This window comes from Alligator mississippiensis, chromosome 3 (genome assembly GCF_030867095.1).
Source record: "Alligator mississippiensis isolate rAllMis1 chromosome 3, rAllMis1, whole genome shotgun sequence".
Taxonomy (NCBI): Eukaryota; Metazoa; Chordata; order Crocodylia; family Alligatoridae; genus Alligator; species Alligator mississippiensis.
In genome coordinates, this window is record NC_081826.1 from 43942821 (window position 1) to 43962904 (window position 20084).

The 20084-nt window shown below is 40.9% G+C and overlaps 1 protein-coding gene across 1 annotated transcript in view; it reads right to left on the reverse strand.

Moving 5' to 3' along the window:
* Positions 1-904: 904 nt before the first annotated feature.
* Positions 905-20084, reverse strand: part of TMEM67 (transmembrane protein 67) — a 53763-nt gene continuing 34583 nt past the window's right edge. The window contains exons 15-28 of the mRNA XM_019495741.2: positions 19799-19855; positions 19605-19703; positions 18529-18627; positions 18065-18151; positions 16821-16920; positions 13233-13372; positions 10757-10897; positions 10190-10270; positions 8663-8779; positions 7724-7840; positions 7510-7614; positions 7040-7142; positions 5240-5382; positions 905-3663 (exon numbers count right to left, since the gene is read on the reverse strand). Coding sequence (XP_019351286.1) covers positions 3583-3663; positions 5240-5382; positions 7040-7142; positions 7510-7614; positions 7724-7840; positions 8663-8779; positions 10190-10270; positions 10757-10897; positions 13233-13372; positions 16821-16920; positions 18065-18151; positions 18529-18627; positions 19605-19703; positions 19799-19855 — 1470 coding nt within the window. The 3' untranslated portion in view covers positions 905-3582. The remainder of the gene's footprint in view (positions 3664-5239; positions 5383-7039; positions 7143-7509; positions 7615-7723; positions 7841-8662; positions 8780-10189; positions 10271-10756; positions 10898-13232; positions 13373-16820; positions 16921-18064; positions 18152-18528; positions 18628-19604; positions 19704-19798; positions 19856-20084) is intronic.

Sequence of the window (20084 nt, forward strand, 5' to 3'; positions counted from 1 at the left end):
ATAACCGTAGCTTGCAGAAATTTTATTACCAGCCAAAGTTTACAAGATGGTAAAAGGCTCAGGTCACAAGTTTGGCACCAGAGGAAAACTTATTTATATTTATGAAGAATATATCTGTGGAGCATGAAACATTTGTGAAGCATCTCTAAAGCACTGAGAAACAAACAGCACTGTTACCAGATTTGCCTGTCAGTTTGGGGTGTGCTCATTTATTAGGGGTACGTTTCTGTGGTCTCTGTAGTAATATCAGTGTGCTGCTTATGTTACTTGTGTTTCTATATGGAGCTGTATCTCTCCCTTGTGCAAGTCCTCACTCCCAACTGACCTATCTTGCAGGACTCAGGTTCAATGGGGCTGGGTTCCTCCAACCACTGAATCAGTCAAACACACATACACACACAGATTAACAGGGCACACCTGAGCTGGGCTGGGTTATTCAGCATTGACAGGCTAACACCCTCATATGCCTTGAACTCAGTTCATCAGGGCAACAATAAAATGCAGTCAGACACAAGCACGTGGGTTAACAGAGCACATCCGAGTCAAGCCAGGTTATTCAGCATTGACAGGCTGACACCCTTATGTGCTTTGAACTCAGTTCATCCCTTATTTCAGAAGGACAATAATAAATGCAGTTAGACACACACTAACAGAGTCAGGCCCAGCCTGCTCAGACATATCAGCACTTTCAGCTGATACCCTCACACGCCTCAAAACTCAGCACTTCCCAATCTCTTGTCACAATGGTCCTAGTAGTAACTCCCTTGATGAGCAGACCCCACCATAATTTTGGGCATTACAGGGATCTTTGTGTTAGGTAAAAGAGGCGTTGCTGCAGAGCAAATGGGGAGGTCAAGGGGAAGGAAGAGTAAGTGAGGTTCAGACAGAGAGTATAGCAACCATCTTGACCATAAAAGTTATTTATTGCCAGATATATGAACTTATGATGACACCAGTAGTAACAGCCATACAAGAGAGACCAATAAAACAGTTACAATATTACATAGTTGTAATTAGGTATTTGGGGAGAGCTAGCTCAAGTTTGATCAGCAAAAGTCAGGCTCCTGGAGTCAGAGAGAGAGAGAGAGAGACAGACAGACAGAGAGAGAGAGAGAGTTGGGGTCCCACCACTCAGCGAAGCTTGAACCAGTCGTGGTTCCCAAGTGTTTGTTGGAGCTTGCAGACAGGCAGAGCCCTCAGCACGATTGATGAAGGGGTTCCAGGCAGAAAAGGAGTGGAACTGGTGCAGCTTTTGGATCCAAGCACCAGGAAAGAAACTTGAGCTTGAGTAGGGGTTTTTGTAGTGAACTAACAATGGCTGAAGGGAGAACACCAGGTTTGTTTATGGGTAAACAATGGCTCATATGCTGGATAACACGAACTGATCATTCCTGGCTATGGGTGGCATAATTCTGAGGGAGCTCACAATACAGACAGGCAGATTCAGTGTTTTGGGTACCAATAAAGGAGTCATTACTAGAATTGGTCTGATAAATGCTGAGCTGGGTGTGTGTAGACGTGGGCTGATTACAATGGGAGCAGAGATTCCCCCATCATGCAGTGCTCCCCTGCTTCTCTGGTCCCAGAATTGAGTGCGGTCCTTGCCTTGGAATCTCTGTTCTCCATCCTGAGTGCTAATGAAGGTACTTTCCGGTCTCATTTCCCATTTAAATGAGTTGTCATCCGGTTTCATCTCTGATGCAAATGAGACCAGGGTAGTTGCTTCACTCTTATCACACTTGTTTGGAGCGCTTTAGATGCGTCTCCCCCTGCATCTTCATTGTTTTTTGTAAGTCCTTCCTCTAATCAGTTCTTGTTCAGGTGGGTGGTGGGGTGGGGGCTGAGTCCATTGCGAGTCAGACAGGCTGTGCACTGTGCCAGGGTTCCCCAACAACACAGAGCTGAGAGGTAACAGCACAGAACCTCACATTGTCACAGAACCTCATACTTGTTAGGTCAGGGGTAGATTCACAGTTTAGTTAGCCATCATAACAGTTAACTGAGTTACTGTAAAACCAAAAGGTACTGTACCTGGTTTTCAAGCTATGACCTCCATTTTGTCCAGGCCAACACATGTATTGTTATGTGAACTAGCACTAGCTCATACAAGTGTTGCATTTTTCACATTCAGAACCCTTTGGGATAGAATGTGCTCAGTTAAAAGTACTATGCGTCTGAATACAATAATAGACTCAACCATCTCCATGCATAGGCAGTAGTGCACAGAAAGCATGTGCATAAGTAGATGGCTGTGCTAAGCTACATGTCCCTTAACACAGATGTCCCACTGGGGGAGGGAAGGGGAAAAAAAAACCTGAGCAGACTCTCCTAATGTACCCTGACAACTGGAAATTCATCATGCTTTACCAAATGATGGTAAACAGGCTGGACTAGCAAACAGCATTTGTTTTTGGATCGCTAACAAACTTGAGACTTAAGTCTATGAGATGTTAAAGATGTGTTACCACCACAGTTAAAAAAAAAAAATTACATAGCATCTTTACAGGAGTGTCTTTGTGTATATATGGAATAATTGCCTCATTTCAGGGAAGCACACAATTTATTTTAAAATACAATAAATTCTACTGACTTCAATGGGACTTAAAACCAGTTTAAACACTCTTTGGTTGAATAGGTAAGCTTACCTGCATTGGTGCGTTTATAAAAAAAAAAATGTTGTTGCAAGGTCCTGCTGAATTAGCTTATGAAATAGTTACAAAATAGTGAAACTATTACTTCTTTATTGAAAATATATATATTATATTTTTTAAAAGACAGTCTCAGGGAGATGTTTCAAAGGAATACATAGTAGTTGGCACTTCACTATCTCCTGGACTTTAATCTGCCTATAAACCTTAATAGTTGTTAAAAAGCCGCTTATTAAGTGGATTAAATTCCAATGGTTGAAACAGATCATACGGACATGTTCCTCATGTTAAAATCATAAGGGAAAAATGTCAGAAAAGGAGATAACCAGAAAACACGTTAAAAACTAAAGTACAGCAAAAGAGGCACTTATGCAATATTTTTATCCCCAGATCTGAAAACCGTCCTGAAAGGTACATCTCACTACCTCTATTTTGCCAATCTAGAAACATTAATTTGGAATTTTGGGCCAATCTTTTGTTGTGTTCAAACTGAAATATACTTGATAAACATTTTTATAGTAAATTGAAAACAATTCTTTAAGCAATTATGGGAACACATGTAAAAGAAGATTATAACTCCAGTTAGTGTCAGATGTACTGAAATTCTCTCTGAAAAATACACAATTCACACTCTTACTGAAGGCAATAAAAGGATTTTATCTTGTGCTAACAACAGTGCTAGTTTAACTTCCTACAGTGAAGACATGCCAAGGCATAATCTACCATTCCCTTAAGACATGTGGTTTAGTGTCCCAAACACAAATGTATCTGCAAATTGCAGAAAAATAAAAATCTTCTGCATACAGTATAAAATGAGACAAAATTGAATTATTTACATTAAATATTTAACATAGTACTGCAAACTAATATGCAGTTAATAAACCTTTAAATCCATGATTCGCTCTTGGAAAAGGTCTTTCATCAAATGAGTCAATTAAATAAGAAATCTTTCATCCACCAAGGTTTTGGATGCCAAATTCTTCTGCCCCACTGTATTTCGAATAAATCTAAAAATCTAAAAAAAAAGTCATCAAAAAGAAAAACATTTAAAATAATTGAGTTTAACTCAGGCAAAATAATACATCACTTATTCATTGTCACATGTTTGGACTTATCATGACAGTACATCCCTTATTAACAGTGTACCATAATAAAACAAAAAGTTTTTTCTTCTTTTTTTCAAAAGCAATCAAATGTTACATAACAAATATTATTACACCCTAGCTGTTCTGACACTTAAAAGATTAAACCAGGGGCCTGTAAACTGATGATAATGATAACAAATGACCTTGTATGTTTCAGTATTGCATTAATAAAGTATGATACAAGATATTCTTCCAAGAGGGAAAAAAAACCTGGCTACTTATCATCATGTATAGTGTGAAGCCTTGCATGATTGTTAGGGCATTTGATCCCTTATGAGGACAGAAAAGAAACCACAAAAATTTTACTACATCAGAAGTTTCTAAACATATTACTCTCCTTACAATCTAAGTTGCAAAAATCTTTACATCCAGTTAATGACATTGAGTTGTAGGGAGAAAAACAAACACTTTTGTCATGACCCAAAGGTCTGATTTTGTGTGTGCTTCGGCACTAGAATTATCCCCATGGGATTACAGCTTCATTGCACGGTGGAGTTTTGCTGCACAGAGAACCCGCGTGCAAGGGAGAGAGTTCCTGCCACTTTGCAGCTGTCTTTGCAGGGTGCATTTTCTTTGCAGCACAGAAATGCACGGTGCAAAGAGTTCCCGCTCTTCGAATGCAAATTTGTTCACCACTATTGGCTAGTTCTAAATTATTCCCACGTGGCAGCTAGCGATTGGCCTGCTAGCCGTATAAGAGGCTTGAGCGGTTTCCGGTTTCGTGGGGACTCTGGGTACGCGGCAGGGTAATAGAAACCCTGTGTGAGATCCAGAGGAGTTTGGCGGCCTGATCCACCGCCCACCTCTTCCCGTCTTTGTGCGGTAACCTTCCTTAAGATGTATCTACGAGTTCTTTGTGGCGCACTTGTCCTGGACATCCGGAGTTCTGTTTGCGTGGAGCCTAGCAAACTCCACATGATTGTTCGTGTTCTTTCTGTTTGTAACCGCAACTCAAGCAAGTTTTCAGCCTGCACCGCGACCATCTCGGTGTAAGTAAACAATCTTAAAATCTATCATTACGTGTCTGTGCCTAATTCTAGCTTGGCGCCTGCCCTCTCCGACCCGGCATGCCCGGGCTGCCGGCCACAGCCCACGTGCAGCGTGACAAGGGCCGCGGGTTTGCACCCGGCCCGCACAACTTTCATAAAAATACATTCATTCACTTAGGACTTGGGCATACAATTCCCTTTGAAAGTCAGCCTTCAATATCATGCACTATTAATTTTCACTGTTATTCTTGTTTTCTTTTTGATGCTGTTATAGATGTCCTTCATTTGCATGGTGGTAGTTGCATAGTAAAATCATCCATCTCTTTTTTGAGAAAAATTCAATACATTTTTTCTACAAACTGTTTCTTACTTTTCTGATAACACATTCATTATGTGGATTATGTAACCTGTTTTGCTAAGATGTGTTTTAAAAGTTTTTTTTAAATGCTAAATTTACCTCTTGTTGCACATAAGTGAGAGTTGCTGCTAGCACAAAACTTTGGGAAGCCAAATCCACAACAGAGAAAAACAGCATGTCAAAGATGAGAAGTGTGGCCTCATTCCCGTAATAGAGCACATCACTGAATGAATGTCCTTCATCTGCCAAAAAAAGAAAAATGAGTTGAAAATGTATATTAAATTTGGTGACAGCATTATCTATGAGGTTCACTATTACAAATCAGCCTATCTAAACTTATTAATGGAAAATTAGGACAAGGAAATATACCACTGCAGTATTATCATAATATCACTCCAAAAATAGCATACAAAATTTTTAAATATAGTATGCAATACGGCTTTCCACAGAATGCAAGATTAAAAAAAATACACATGGCCAGAGTCACAACTCTGTTCATATATACCCAAATCTGAAAGTCAAAAACCAGACTGTACATAGACCTGTTTGGGTTCCTTATTCCTGACATGCTCAGCAAAGGCCAACTCTGTCCCTAAGTCAGTAAACCAATTAAACATATGCTTAAATGTTTTTGCTAACATTGGGGTCTCAAAGTGTGGACATACACAACAGATAAACCCAGAGATTACCGGTGTTAAAATACAACAGGCATACATGTACTGCCATATGCTGGAGTACGTCGCTCCATGGAGGGCTAAAATTACCCCTCAAAGTCAGGAGTAGCTGTGTGATGTCAATAGCTGTTGTCAACTTCATCCTAGTGTAGCTCTAAACTAGTGGTTCTCAATCTTGTTAGACTCAAGGCCCCCATTTACTAGATTCAAGGCATCTCTCAGAAAATGCAAGCTCTTAGTTTTCACTCATTTTTTCTGACAACAGAAAAATAACAGCAATTTTTCTGTTGCAGACCTCAGAAAGACTACAACAGGTCAGATGGCTACATGGATCCCTATTTGTAATCTCTGGGTTTATCTTGTGAATCATACTTGCACACTTAAGTGTGTTAACCTTACATGGTACCCCAAGGCACCCTTGAAAAGATCTCAAGACATGTCAAGGTGTCATGGCACCCTGGCTGAGAACCACTGCTCTAAGCCAGTGGGGGCCAACTTTTTTGGCAGGCATGCCACAAATTAGCCCTACATCCTCCCTGAATGTCACTTCAATTCCCTTCCCCTGCCCAATCTACTGCTCTATTTTCTGCTTCCTGCCTATTTGCCACTCTGCTGCTGTCCATTCTCTAATTTGTCACGTGCCACACACACAGGTTGCCTGTGCCACTGATGGCTCGCATACTGCAGGTTGGCCTCCCTTGCTCTAAGCAATGCAACTAGGTATTAAATCGGCTCTCACACCACCTTGTGGAGAAACACTTAATACCAACTACTGCTGGTAGGTATCCCTTCCTATTCCTTATCCTTAATCAACATACCTTATTCCCTACAGAGAAATCAAGCATGAATTTAGGCACAATAGTAAGACCATTCTTTGATATCATTCTTTTACATAATTAGGTGTATATATTTCAGCTATTCTTTACTTGGTCTGTAAATACTTTTGAAACTTTTCTTTGCTCCAGTGGTTTACTGCTTCCCTCCCTTCTTAAAAGACCAGTGAGGTTAAACAAAAGTAACTGTTCTACCTGATATTTAAGCTTAGGCTATATCTGCTTTCCTCACCCCCGCAACTTAAGGAAGGGCATTCTCCCCTAATTATTTGGTTAGTCTAAAATTAAAAAAATATAGTTGGGTCCAGCAAAATCCCACTTCTTTTATATTCACTGGCTCATCATAGTTATAGTGCTACTTATAAATAACAAATCAGAAATTAGTTTGATACCATTGTAAAAGATACTTTTTTCTATGGGTTCCATGAACTCCATGCCAAGAATTCGTTCAAGCAGCAACTTGTCTTTTACAATATAATCCATTTCCTTATGAACCTATAGAGGAAAAAATATCAAACAGACAAACAAACAGTATTTCGTATTTCTGGCATTCTCCCCCGTAAGGATCTCAAAATCCTTTACATAGATAGAGTATATCTGTTTAGAAGAGCACCATATATTGAAAGAGCACTGCTCCATTCTACTATAACATTAATACACATTGCAAAAGGAAATGCCAGAGGCAATTTGTGTTGCATTCCTGATCAATCCACTTATTTTCTCTCTCCTGAAAAGCAGCACTGCAGTCCCAATACAATTAACAATAACCAATCTTTACCACATATACTACAAGGTAAATCAGCATTTCTTATTTCTCACTCAGAATACTTTTTCCCTTTGTGTATAATTTCAGTATACATACATGATCAATAAAGGAGCCAAGAAACTTGTTCATCGTGTGGTATGCCTTTGTGCTCTGCTCAAAAGTATTTGCAGATGAATCTAAAAGCCTAGTAGGACCGTGCTTCTGAAAAATAATGTGACAATGAATTTTAAGGGCAAATACATTCTTTGTCTATTGTTTTTCTACGTAACATGGCAAAATCTCAGTGTATTTACCTTTATATTATACTTACTCTTGTTAGGGTTTCGTGAATCCTATCATATTGCTGTCGCATTCTCCTTGAAATAGAAATCTGAAATGTCTGGCCATCTGTGTTGGGTAACAAACCTCTTTGACTACACAGATTTTCCTGCACATTTGAAATTGTAGAATAAAGAAAATATAATCTATGCATAGACCAGAAAGGGCTAGAGCTTTTAATCTTCTCTATCCTATGATACACAGGAGTTTAAGAATCTGAATATCTGCATTCTTTGGCATTGCTGGGTTTACCAAGAGAATGTTAGGCCAAGAAATACTGACTCCATCTATCATTAAACGTAAATTTCACTTTTGGTCTGCCTACAATGTCAAGGTTCTAGAACACCTTTTGATCTTCATACACTTTTAACTTGTCATTACAAGCTTATAGTTTTGTTTCATTCTTTCCCCTCACCTTTGTTCTTTAAATTCTTGGCTCTTTTCATCATTTCCTTTAATCTTACTTAATCTCCCCCCAACAGAACAGATAAATATATATTTTTAAAATATATTACCAAAAAGTAAAAACATACTTCTTTTAAAATTAATTTGCAATAGGCAATTATGGGGAAAATAAGTCAATTTGTATACAAATTGAGATTTGCCTCTTTATCCACATCTCTTTATAAATATCTCTTTACACAAGACCAAAAGATTCTAAGACAGGCTGCAACATAGCAGAAAGATGATACCTAATTAACTGAGAAATAAATATATTTTAGAAAATCTGGACTTTTACAGCATGGACAGCAGTCTTTGCAGCACCAGAACTAATATGCAATTTGTTTTCTCAGGACAAACCATCACACTTCACTCTCCCCACGAGTTCAATACAGTGCCCAAGTGTGCACCCACAATCACACATTATGCATACAATTATATACAAAAAAGTTAGGAAACAGGAATAAAAAGATTAATTTCCTTTTCATACCGCTTCTCTTTTTAGGTTCATATTCATTTCTTCCATATTGGTATCTGCATGTCCATGCACAGACCGACCATGGATATAATATCCAAAGCAGTTGTGTGACAAGAGAAATACTGAAATCTAAAAAATAAAACAAAGAGGCTGAAAAACAAATTTTAAATACATTATTTCTAAACTTTAAAGGCAGTGATGGATACCAACAAAGACAGCCTTACTTCGTGTACAAAACAGGCAGTGATTTAGGACAGTGGTGCTCAACCTATGTGGCCTCCTGGGTCAGATAAGTGGTATAGGGTCAGTCTGCAGGCTGGATCCAGTGTGGGGTTGGTGTGCCAATGTGATCTGGTAAATGGGCCAAGCCCCAGGCTCTAGATCTGGGCACAGCATCCACACTGGTCCATGCCATCTGGCCTGTGGGGCTCCTCACAGGTCCAGAAATTGACTATAGCTGTGGCAATTAACACTTCCACCACTCTCCTACTGCCGAATTTCCAGATCCATAGGAGGACACGTTAAAATGTGTGGCATAAAAATGTCTGGCAACAATTTATAAGCAATATCTAAAGTTTCACTTGAGTCAGAGATCCATTGTCATCAGTTCTAGAGTTCAGATTATTAACCAGCAAGTGCCAAAAGCTATTCTTTTAAAAAAAAGTTCTAGTCAGGAACTTTGAAAAAAAATCTCCAACTTCTATTCTCAGACAAGAGACAAAAAAAATAAGTTTGATTGTTTTAGTTCAACTCCCACTGATTTAGGCAGTGGACACTGTTCATTTATACCATAAAACATGGGTTCTTAAAACCACCTTGGTCTACTCCATGCAGGAAACATGGATCTGGATTCAGTTCTCAAACTCTGAAAGCCAGCAAAAGTTTTATGGAGAAAGTAAATGCATAGAAGGAGGGCTCAAAAATGGAAAAGTGCTCCATGCTAAAAATGGGGTTGTTGCAATGCAAAGTCTCACAGTCAGAGGGTTTACATTGGGGAACTGCGAGGAACTCAGGTGGCAGACACTAAATGAGAATGCAAGGGAAAAATGGCACAGTTCTTAGGAAAGGAAACTAAGGGACAAGAAAAACTCACAGCAGAAACTGTAACCATGAAAATATTAAAGCAGAAAGGGTCTAGAAGGAAAGAGCCCCAAAGTACAAAAAACGCAGAGGTACAATAAATGGGCTCCAGGCTTTTCTTCTGTCCTGATTTGTTATTGCTTGATTCACAAATATGGCCATGAAGAATCAGTTGCAAGAATATTCTAGAGACATATGTCTAAAGCCTTATATGATATTTATAAGTGATCGGTTTTTAGAAAATAAGCGTCATTAAACAAATAATATGAAGTCTTCTTGTAGGACACAGCAAGACAAAACAAAACAAAACAAAACAAATCTGCAAACATCACATGAGTTGGTTAAGGATATTAATTCAAGGAACCTCTAAAACCACACAAAATAAAATTTCTTAACATTCTCTAATCTATTAATCCATTAAAAATACCAATAGCAGGAATGAGAAAATGAAATACTTACATTGCTCATAGAGCATAAATCAACAAATTGTCTTATTTTATCTTCTATGAATCTCTCGTAGAACACAGCAAAAAATATCAACTGAAACAAAAAGAAACAAACTAGAATTTTTCTTATTCATTCAAGAGCTTTGACTTTGTTTTTGTCTACAGTGCAGCTGGCTTAGCACTGTGTAATTCACATATGACAAACTGGAATTGTCAGCTGTCCCTGGGCTCAGTGAAACTGGACTACCAAGGAGCAAAGCTCTAGCAATTGCTTGTTTTTAAAACTTGAAGCCAATTCAACAGGACTGAAAAAAACCAAAGGCGGTAGATGACTTTTCCTCCTTCAGAGAACTGAAGATGACAACCCTAAGATAAGATCTCGTAAGTCTGTGAGATTCTTTGAGAGTCTGACCAAATTTAAGAGTGATAACATGCAAAATAAGCTACATGTCCATCATATGGCAAAGCACCTTTCACACAAGCTTACAGCTTTGCTGAACAGGGAGGGGGTACTGATGTTCTTTAAATCAAATATCTATAAGTGCTTTGATAATTCAAATCACATGTACTAGAACTGTACCTGTAACATGGCAATGACAAGCCAGACAGCAGAAGACACACCAAATCTCAGAATGCAGCTCCAGGGAGCAATGTAACTCTCGCTGCTTCTTGTCAGACTTGAAGAAGAATCCATTAGAGCCAGGTTTGAAAACCCCACAACCTGAAGAGATTAAAAGGAAGTCTAAAAGCCTCATTGGGGTAGACAAATACAGCAAGGAATAGCACTGGTAAAGGCTCTGCTGTTTTGATTGCAACTTCATCTTCTCTATAGTAGTAAAGTAAGTTTAAGTGGGCTTACTTTAGCTTAAGTAAGTAGAAAAATTACAAAAAAGCAGGGAATGCTGATACATGCATTATAACATAGTTCAATTATGTGATCCATTACTTGTATTTATTTTGAAAGCTCAGCTGTCAATAGGCTAATACTTTGGACAACTCAAAAGTGCTGTTTATTGAGAGAATCAATAAAACTTTTCCTGCATGAAGATTCTTCCCTGCTGGTGAGTTAGTGTAAGAATTTTTTTTCAAAAAAAGAAAAAAAAAAAGGATATTTTCCCTAATTCTTTCATAGCCGAATGAATTTTATTGACGCTAATCTAAAAAAAAAAAGAAGGGAAGAGCTACAATTTCAGCCCAAGTGAATGTTATGCAGATAAGAAGCATCTGACAAGTTGAATTAAAAGTGCATTAGCCATCTTAATTAGTTTTGTTGCTAGAGAGCCATTTCTACCACTTGCATGTTACAGACAGAGCAGGTAGCAATGTCTGTAAGTTAAGAGTTTTTCCAACATTTTCCTTTGTAACTCCCCAGTTTCAAATGCTTATAAATCAAGCTTCAATCTGAGACTGTTTGCATATCAGTTTCCTGTGCCAGGCTGAATTTTTGTGGAAAATTTCAGCAAAAACATTCACTTGTCTTTCAGAATGAAGTTAGGAGGAAATGAGTCCTTTTGCCCATGAAGATAAAATACTTTCAATTGTCTCATTGGGATGTTTTGGGGCAGGGATGTGAACTTCAGCAGGAGGTGCTCTTTGGGCCAGGGATTTTGCCATCCCCAAGAAAATTTGCCCAAATTATAAGTCTTTGAGAAAAACCTCAAGATTTGTGTTCTGTAGAGACCTGTTCATATGAACCAACTACATTCTCCCAAGGTTCTGCACTGAATACGATTCAACCCAGAACTGAACATACAAGGGCTGAACAGGACTTTTTTTTGCTTCTGTTTTGTTTGTGCTCCCAATGCTTCTCCAAATGCTGCCTGTTCAATGGCCTCAAAACTTGGTCTTTTCCGTTTACATTCCGTTAACCATGGTGGAGGACTAGACAAACCTCCTAGCAAGACTTCTTACTTGAAAGGTCAAATTTTGAGCGATAAAGTAGTACTCCCCTTCCTGGGTCAGGGATTGTACGTAAAGTTCTCCCTGTGACAGACCATGGGTAAAGGAGTATGGGACAGGAAACTGAACCCAGACTTCCCTTGTGGCAATGAATAGCATTGCCACCAGGTACCTAAATTAGTCCTTTCCTATCTTTAGACACATGCTATAGTGAAAAGTGGAAATACTGCAGAGAAAACAGCAAAAAATGCTAAATTAAACAGAAGGAATGGGAAACATTACAATATGGAAACCAAAATATTACATTAAACACATTCTTCACTCTAGTAATTGTAAGATAAGTGTTCTATGTTTATATTTACAAGAGAAAGTTCTTCTGGCCAAGAGCAGCCAACAGTACCGAGTTGCCAAATCATGCACACACTACTGTGTTTACGCTGGCACTACAATGCCTCACTATGAGTATCTGTCAGCTGAAAGCAAGGTACTTCATAGATAGCATCCCACTGAATCCTGTGGCACCTTCTGAAACCAGGGAACCAGTGGGTTTAGAAACAACACATTACAGGAAGTTGATGTCACACTGACTGGAATGTGGGTGCTTGGGGTCCACCTCCCATAATGCCTTTTTCTTCACAACTTCCTTTATACAGGGATGTCAAAAATAGAAATGACCAAGTAATTTCACTTCCCAGTTCACAAAGATTGCTTGATAGCTACTGCTCAAATTTAATATGGGCAATGAAGGAGACTATTCTTGGATAAGGAGAGCACTAGAAATAGCTTTGTAGATTACTGAATAATTGAATGCATACAGAAAGAGCTGAAAGACAAAATAAAAATGCTGTTATCGCATACAGTATTAGGTAGCTAGAGTTCATGACTCCCTTAATCCATTCAAGAACATTTTACCCATGAATGAGATTTCAATCTGTAAAATAATTAAGGGGGGTCTTTTTTAAACAAGTTCCCATAATGGAATATTTCAGTGATACAAGTGGTAAGGTATACAATGGCCCATACCAAAACAGTGGGTTCTTCTACCAGGTCATCTTTTTCAAATGAATGTTTGAAAGTCACCCATCACTTCTCTGGGGTTGCTAACATCAACAAATGACCTTCATGTTATGGAAAGAATATAAATATTTAAAAAATACCTCCAAAAAGAAAAGAACTGCAAGTACTTGAAAGAGTGGATTTATTTTCCTCACAGTCTGAATTTCATTCCATTCATTGGCTATAAAATATGTCCTCCAGATGCTCACAGGTGCAGTAGCACTTCTAATGCCACCTTCACCTAAAAATTAAAAATAGAGTAAAACTTTAGATTTTTATACTTTGAAGATGCTTCCAGATGAGAGCATGTGATTGTGATGCTACAAGAGACATATGCTGGAACATAAAAAAAAATTCCCCAAGCTGCAAATTTGCAGTATGGGGGCCAAATTAGACCCCTGGCCAGGGGTCAAAAAACATCCCAGGCAAAGAAAAGCAGGGCAGGCCTGAGGCAATGGAGGCTCAGGTCCTCCACAGAGCTGCTCTGGCAGCTAGCCAGAGTGTCTCTACGGCTGGCCCTTGCCCCAGTGCTGAAGCATGCTGCCTGCCTGTGCAGGGCAGGCAGTGTGCCAACTTCCGGGAGCTGGACCAGGGTTCTGTGCCAGGAGGTAGGCAGTGAGGGGAGCTGGAGGAGTGGGGAGGGGACCATGGGGGGACCCCCGCTGGCCCCATCCCCTGCCCACTCCCCCAGCCCCCCCCACCCGGATTGCTACCCTGCCTGCTCCCCCAGTCCCCCCCAAATGGCTGCCCCGCCCAGCCCCATCCCCACCCACTCCCTTACCCCTCCATCGACAGCCATCGGTGGGGGGGAAAGGGCAGTGATTCGGGGGGCTGGAAAAGCAAGAGGGGTGTGGGGCTGGGTGGGGATGGTGGCAGCCCCTGCAGGGGTCATATGGCAGTCCCCGCCCCCCGGCCTCCCACAATCCACCCACAACTACACCCCCGCCCCCATAGCCTCCCACATCCATCCACATCCCACCCCCCCGCTTCTCACCCCAGTCCTGCAAACCCCACATCCCCCCAGCACACACCCTGCATGTCCAGCTGCCAGATAGGATGAGACCTGCTGGCAGAAGCTGTAGCTGTAGGGGCAGCTGTCCCCACATCCTGGTTCGTGAAGGGGTCAGGGGGAGCTCTAACTGCTCTATGGTAAGAAAATCAAAGGCAAACAGCAAAACATATAGATATTTAGAATTCATGTTATTATGATGACAGAGACACGGGTAGGCTTCCAAATTGCTTTAACACTGTAGATATATAGAGTAGGTTCAGATTAGACATCTGTAGGAACTACTTCACAGTTAGGGCGGCTAGGATCTGGAACCAACTTCCAAGGGAAGTGGTGCTGGCTCCTACCCTGGGGGTCATAGATTCATAGATGTTAGGGCCTGAAGGGACCTCAATAGATCATCGAGTCCGACCCCCTGCATAGGCAGGAAAGAGTGCTGGGTCTAGATGACCCCAGCTAGATGCTTATCTAACCTCCTCTTGAAGACCCCCAGGGTAGGGGAGAGCACCATCTCCCTTGGGAGCCCGTTCCAGACCTTGGCCACTCGAACTGTGAAGAAGTTCTTCTTAATGTCCAATCTAAATCTGCTCTCTGCTAGCTTGTGGCCATTATTTCTTGTAACCCCTGGGGGCGCCTTGGTGAATAAATACTCACCAATTCCCTTCTGTGCCTCCGTGATGAACTTATAGGCAGCCACAAGGTCACCTCTCAACCTTCTCTTACGGAGGCTGAAAAGGTCCAGTTTCTCTAGCCTCTCCTCGTAGGGCTTGGTCTGCAGGCCCTTAACCATACGAGTGGCCCTTCTCTGGACCCTCTCCAGGTTATCCGCATCCCTCTTGAATTGCAGAGCCCAGAATTGCATGCAGTACTCCAACTGTGGACTGACCAGCGCCCGATAGAGGGGAAGTATCATCTCCTTGGACCTATTCGTCATGCATCTGCTGATGCACGATAAATTGCCATTGGCTTTTCTGATGGCTTCGTCACACTGCCGACTCATGTTCATCTTGGAGTCCACTAGGACTCCAAGATCCCTTTCCACTTCTGTGCCACCCAGCAGGTCATTCCCTAGACTGTAGGTGTGCTGGACATTTTTGCTCCCTAGGTGCAGCACTTTGCATTTCTCCTTGTTGAACTGCATTCTGTTGTTTTCTGCCCACTTGTCCAACTTGTCCAGGTCTGCTTGCAGCTGTTCCCTGCCCTCCGGCGTATCCACTTCTCCCCATAGCTTTGTGTCATCTGCAAACTTGGACAGAGTACATTTCACTCCCTCGTCCAAGTCACTGATGGAGACATTAAAGAGTATCGGTCCAAGGACCGAGCCCTGAGGGACCCCACTGCCCATACCCTTCCAGGTCGAAGCCGACCCATCCACCATGACTCTCTGGGTGCGACCCTCCAGCCAATGCGCCACCCACCAGACTGTGTAGTCATCCAAGTCACAGCCTCTTAACTTGTTCACCAGTATGGGGTAGGATACCGTATCGAAGGCCTTCCTGAAGTCTAAGTATACGACATCCACCCCTCCTCCTGTGTCCAGGCGTTTCGTAACCTGGGTCTTTAAGAAGCAGTTCGATACCTACCTGGCTGGGGTCACTTGAGCCCAGTTTCCCTCCTGCCCAGGCAGGGGGTTGGACTTGAAGATCTACAAGGTCCCTTCTGACCCTACTTCTATGATATCAATAAAACATTGCCCAACTGATCACTGTCTCTCTTTCTCTCACTCTCTCTATATAGTGGTCCTTTGTTTTAATTGTGGAGGAACATGGATTTTGGAGTATTTTACAGAGTGACTTTGGGATTTTTTTATCAGGGATTTTTCAATTTTCAAATAGGGAACATCAGAATTTCTGCTAGGGAGGCAAGTGGCAGGACCCAGGCAGAAGAGGCTGCTCAGAGTTGGCAACCGGGACCCAGCTGAAGGCAGATGACCTCCTGGCCAACTAGGGCCAGGAGGACATGCTTTGACAGTTGAAAGCAGGACACCACACTGGGAACATCTTCCAGGCAATAGCTGCCCAGATGGCCGGGCAGGGGCACACATGGCCACACAAAGGCCAAGTCTGTAGCCACAGCCCACTGGCAGCTGGCCCAGACTGCCTCTACTGGCTGTGCAGTCCCCATCCAGATCTGGCAGGCGTGCAGCCTTGAGGCCACATGTTGTCGTAGGTGGCAGCAGGTCATAGCCAGGCAGCAGCGCCCAGTGCCAGACTGCTGCAGTGGGTAAAGGATGCAGGGAACTCTCAGGGCTGCTTCAGCAGTCCAGCTGGCACAAGGGGTATTGTCCCCAGGTACCAATTGGCCAGGCCCCAGAAGCTCCAGAGAGCAAGCAGCCCTGAGCTACTTGCCAGGGTGGCTTTTTGTACTGATGGGGCCAGGACAGGGCAGCTTTTTACACTGCTGGGGCCAGCACAGGTGGTGGCCCCAGGCTCTAGCTCCCCCTGGTTGCAGATCTGGGAGGAGCCAGGCAGGGTTATTTTGCCCCAAGTGGCACAACTTGCACTACACCAAAGTGCATGTCTGGGCACGTGCACCAAGGCAAAAAGCCCTGGCTCAAATTTCCACCACTTCTATTTGAACAGCTGCAAGCCCACGTACCTGCATGTGTGGATGCACCCTGAAAGGGCAACATCAGGATTCAAGTGAAGCTAACTATATAAACAAGTTTACGTTCAGTTACCTTCAACAGCTTTAAGTACTTTTCCTTTCGGTCGTTCCCAGTCAATAAAGAAAATATCTACAAGAAGTTGTGAAATGAGTTTATGCAAGAATTGCAGAGCCTAAGAAAAATCACAGAACAGAGTATAAATGCAAATAGGACTGTAGCAGAATTCAGGCAAAGATGAAGAATTAGTTATTACCACCAGGCACTTTTTAATAGAGCAAACAAAAATATTAATACCACTCATCCACACATGAGATTGTAACTTCATTATAAAGTTTGATGATATAATAAAATCTGTTTGTAAAGCATTTGATATTTTTAAGAGCTAAGTATGGCTCATGAAGGGCACTCCATGCTTAATTTTATTCAATTTATATGCTGCCCTTCCCAACAAAGGCTCAGGGTGGCTTATAGGAAGAAAACAGAATAACTTAAAAATGGAAGAGTGGCAAGAGAACAAAAACAGCTTAAAAGTGAACTAGAATATTAGAATATCAAGATAAAATAGAGACCCCCCCCCGGCAAAAAAAAAACAAACCCCAAACAAAAACAAAACAACATTTCATCCTAGCTTTGTTTGGTAAATGCCTGCCCAAATAGGAAGGTCTGGCATAGTTGGCAAAATGATGATATGAGATATCCAGCATTGTCAAGACAATGGAAGCAATGTAAACTACATAATAAAAATGTATTCATTCTGGTCACTTTACAGTGGAGGAAAACTGTTTTCTGATGGTACACTGCAGCATGTCATTATTTCCAGTAAAAACATCTAGTGTAACTGAAACACTAGTTTTCCTCATAGAGAGAGAGATACCAATAGCTGCTGAAGCCTACAACCATACTGGCATTCTACATTCTACTTTAACAATTTATCTTTTTGTTAATGTTTACTTTGATCTCTAAAAGAATGCAGTCCTAAATTCCATCTTACTTGGGTCCTTTTCTACCTGTACTTTTAAATGAATGAGTCCCTATAGTACAGGTAGAAAAGGACCCAAGTAAGATGAAATTCAGGACTGCATTATTTTAGAGTACATACTATACAGTATCATTTGTTTTTCTCCAAAAGAATCATTTTTCTCCAAAAGAAGCAAAATTTTATGGGCAAATGATTTCACTCACAGGGATAAAATTTAAACTTTTTCTTCCTTTCTTAAAATCTAATATTCAAGACGTCTGGAAATAAGGATGATGAAAAAAATACAGAAGTAGTAAAACGAATCACGGCTACCAAAAGAACAGAACAGAATTCTTACCTTTAGAGTAAAAGCACATCCTATATATGTAACAAAATGCTTTTCTTGAGATGGAATTGGTAAAAGAACTGAAACAAATTGCTGTGCCTGTAAGCAAAGACCTGCAATTCAATTATGCAGTAACAAAGAGCTCTCACGTGTCATAACATACTAAATTCTAGAGCTGATTACAAAGTCCTGAAGACTTTTTAAAAACCATTATCCATTGCATAGAATTATGAACATTGTAATAATTTTCCAATTTTTGAAAGATTTTGGCTAAGTACCAAAAAGGTAACAGGTTGGGAAAAGGTGAGCGTGAAGATTTAGACACAGAACACACAATATCATAGATAACTTGCCTCGACAGTCTGGACAGAAATGCAAAAAAAAGGAAAATAAAAGTGTGTGTCAAAACATAAATGGAACATTTCACTTTAAAATTAATCCCTATCAATCTCTACAAATCTGAAAATTGCACTTACTTTGAAGAAAATAAGCCAATAAATCCCTGTTCCCACTGTGATGATAAAGAAAACATTGGCAAGGTCTCCAGCATAGAACAGCAAGAATTTAAAAACAGTCTGTAATTATAAAAGTATATTACATACATTACACATAGTTCTCTAAAACTAGAAATTATTTTATATGCACAAGCTATACACATGAATTATTCATTTGGTAGTGAATATCATAACTGAAAAGTGGTTTCCTTTATAACCTGTTTTCATATGTTCATATATTTCTGATATAGTCCCCTTCTGAAAAGCAGAACTTCTATGCCTGGCCTCTGTTCGAAGGGGGATTATTCTGAAGATTTTGGGAAAAATCCCTTCAGGTATTTTAAAATTATGGAGGACAGTTTTGATGAAGAGCCTTTCACATAATTTTGTTGGGCTATGTTCTAAATGGCAAAAGCAGGGCCCTTGGCACACATTCATTTAAAAGACACCATGGAATGACCAGAAGCACAGTTCTGAGATTGGTGATCAGATCGCAATCATGTCCTTCCTACTTTCCAGTGCAGGGCGAGCCAGGGTTCACGAATGAAAAGTTGAAAGTCGGGTGTCTGCAGATCCAGGGCCATGACCAGTGCTGACTATCAGTTGACTGTCGACTCCAGCCAGGGACCACAGTGGGATCTCAAATAGGTCCTGGTGGATCCAGGGGTTGGGCCTGAAGCTGACAATCAGCTTATTGTTGGTTCTGGCTCCAAAAACTGAACTGGGGCTGATTTAAGACCCTGGCAGAGTCCCTGGTTAGGACTTGCTGCTTATGCCACAATTACCATACTAATCATGGTGTAAGTGTAACACACAGGGGCCCAGGATCCAGAATGGACAAGAAACCAGCAATACTTTGCCCTCCGGTGATCATTCTTTCAAACCACTACTTTATGCAATGACTTTAAAGGGACCTCCAAGAAGAAAACTAGCTCAGCTGCTAGGAGGGATAGAAGTCCTGATTATAACAAAGATATGTAAGAGAAAATTATAACAAAGATCCCCTTTAAAGAGAGAGTGCACTGTGCCCCACATTTAAAACTACCAGCCACTTATACCTGCAAGTCAATTACAGAACTTCCAGTACGCCTCTTCCAGCCAGCAGTCTTAAGAAGGGACCATAAAACTGCCAGCCCACCCAGCACACCCAACGCAATCTAGAATACGAAACATTATTTACAGTTATGTTTTGTCTTTTTACTGATGTTAGCAAAGAACTAAACTGACAGAGGGAAGGAGGGATGTGACTTACATCAGTCTGGATTTGAGCCTCTGATTGACTCATTTCATAATTGACTGAGAAGGAAACCTGCTCATTAAAATACAAAAGTAAATAAAAACATTTAGTAAATCAACTACATTGATACATAGCATTCAGTGTTGCAAGGTTTTCCCCATGATGGTATACCCCTCCAACTCTAAAGGTTACAGCAGGCTTGACATGGCCCCTTCATGACATTAAGTAAATGGAATTGACTTGTGTGAGATGGAAAATGTTAACTCTTAATGGAGTTCAGCCACTCATGATTTTCCAAACA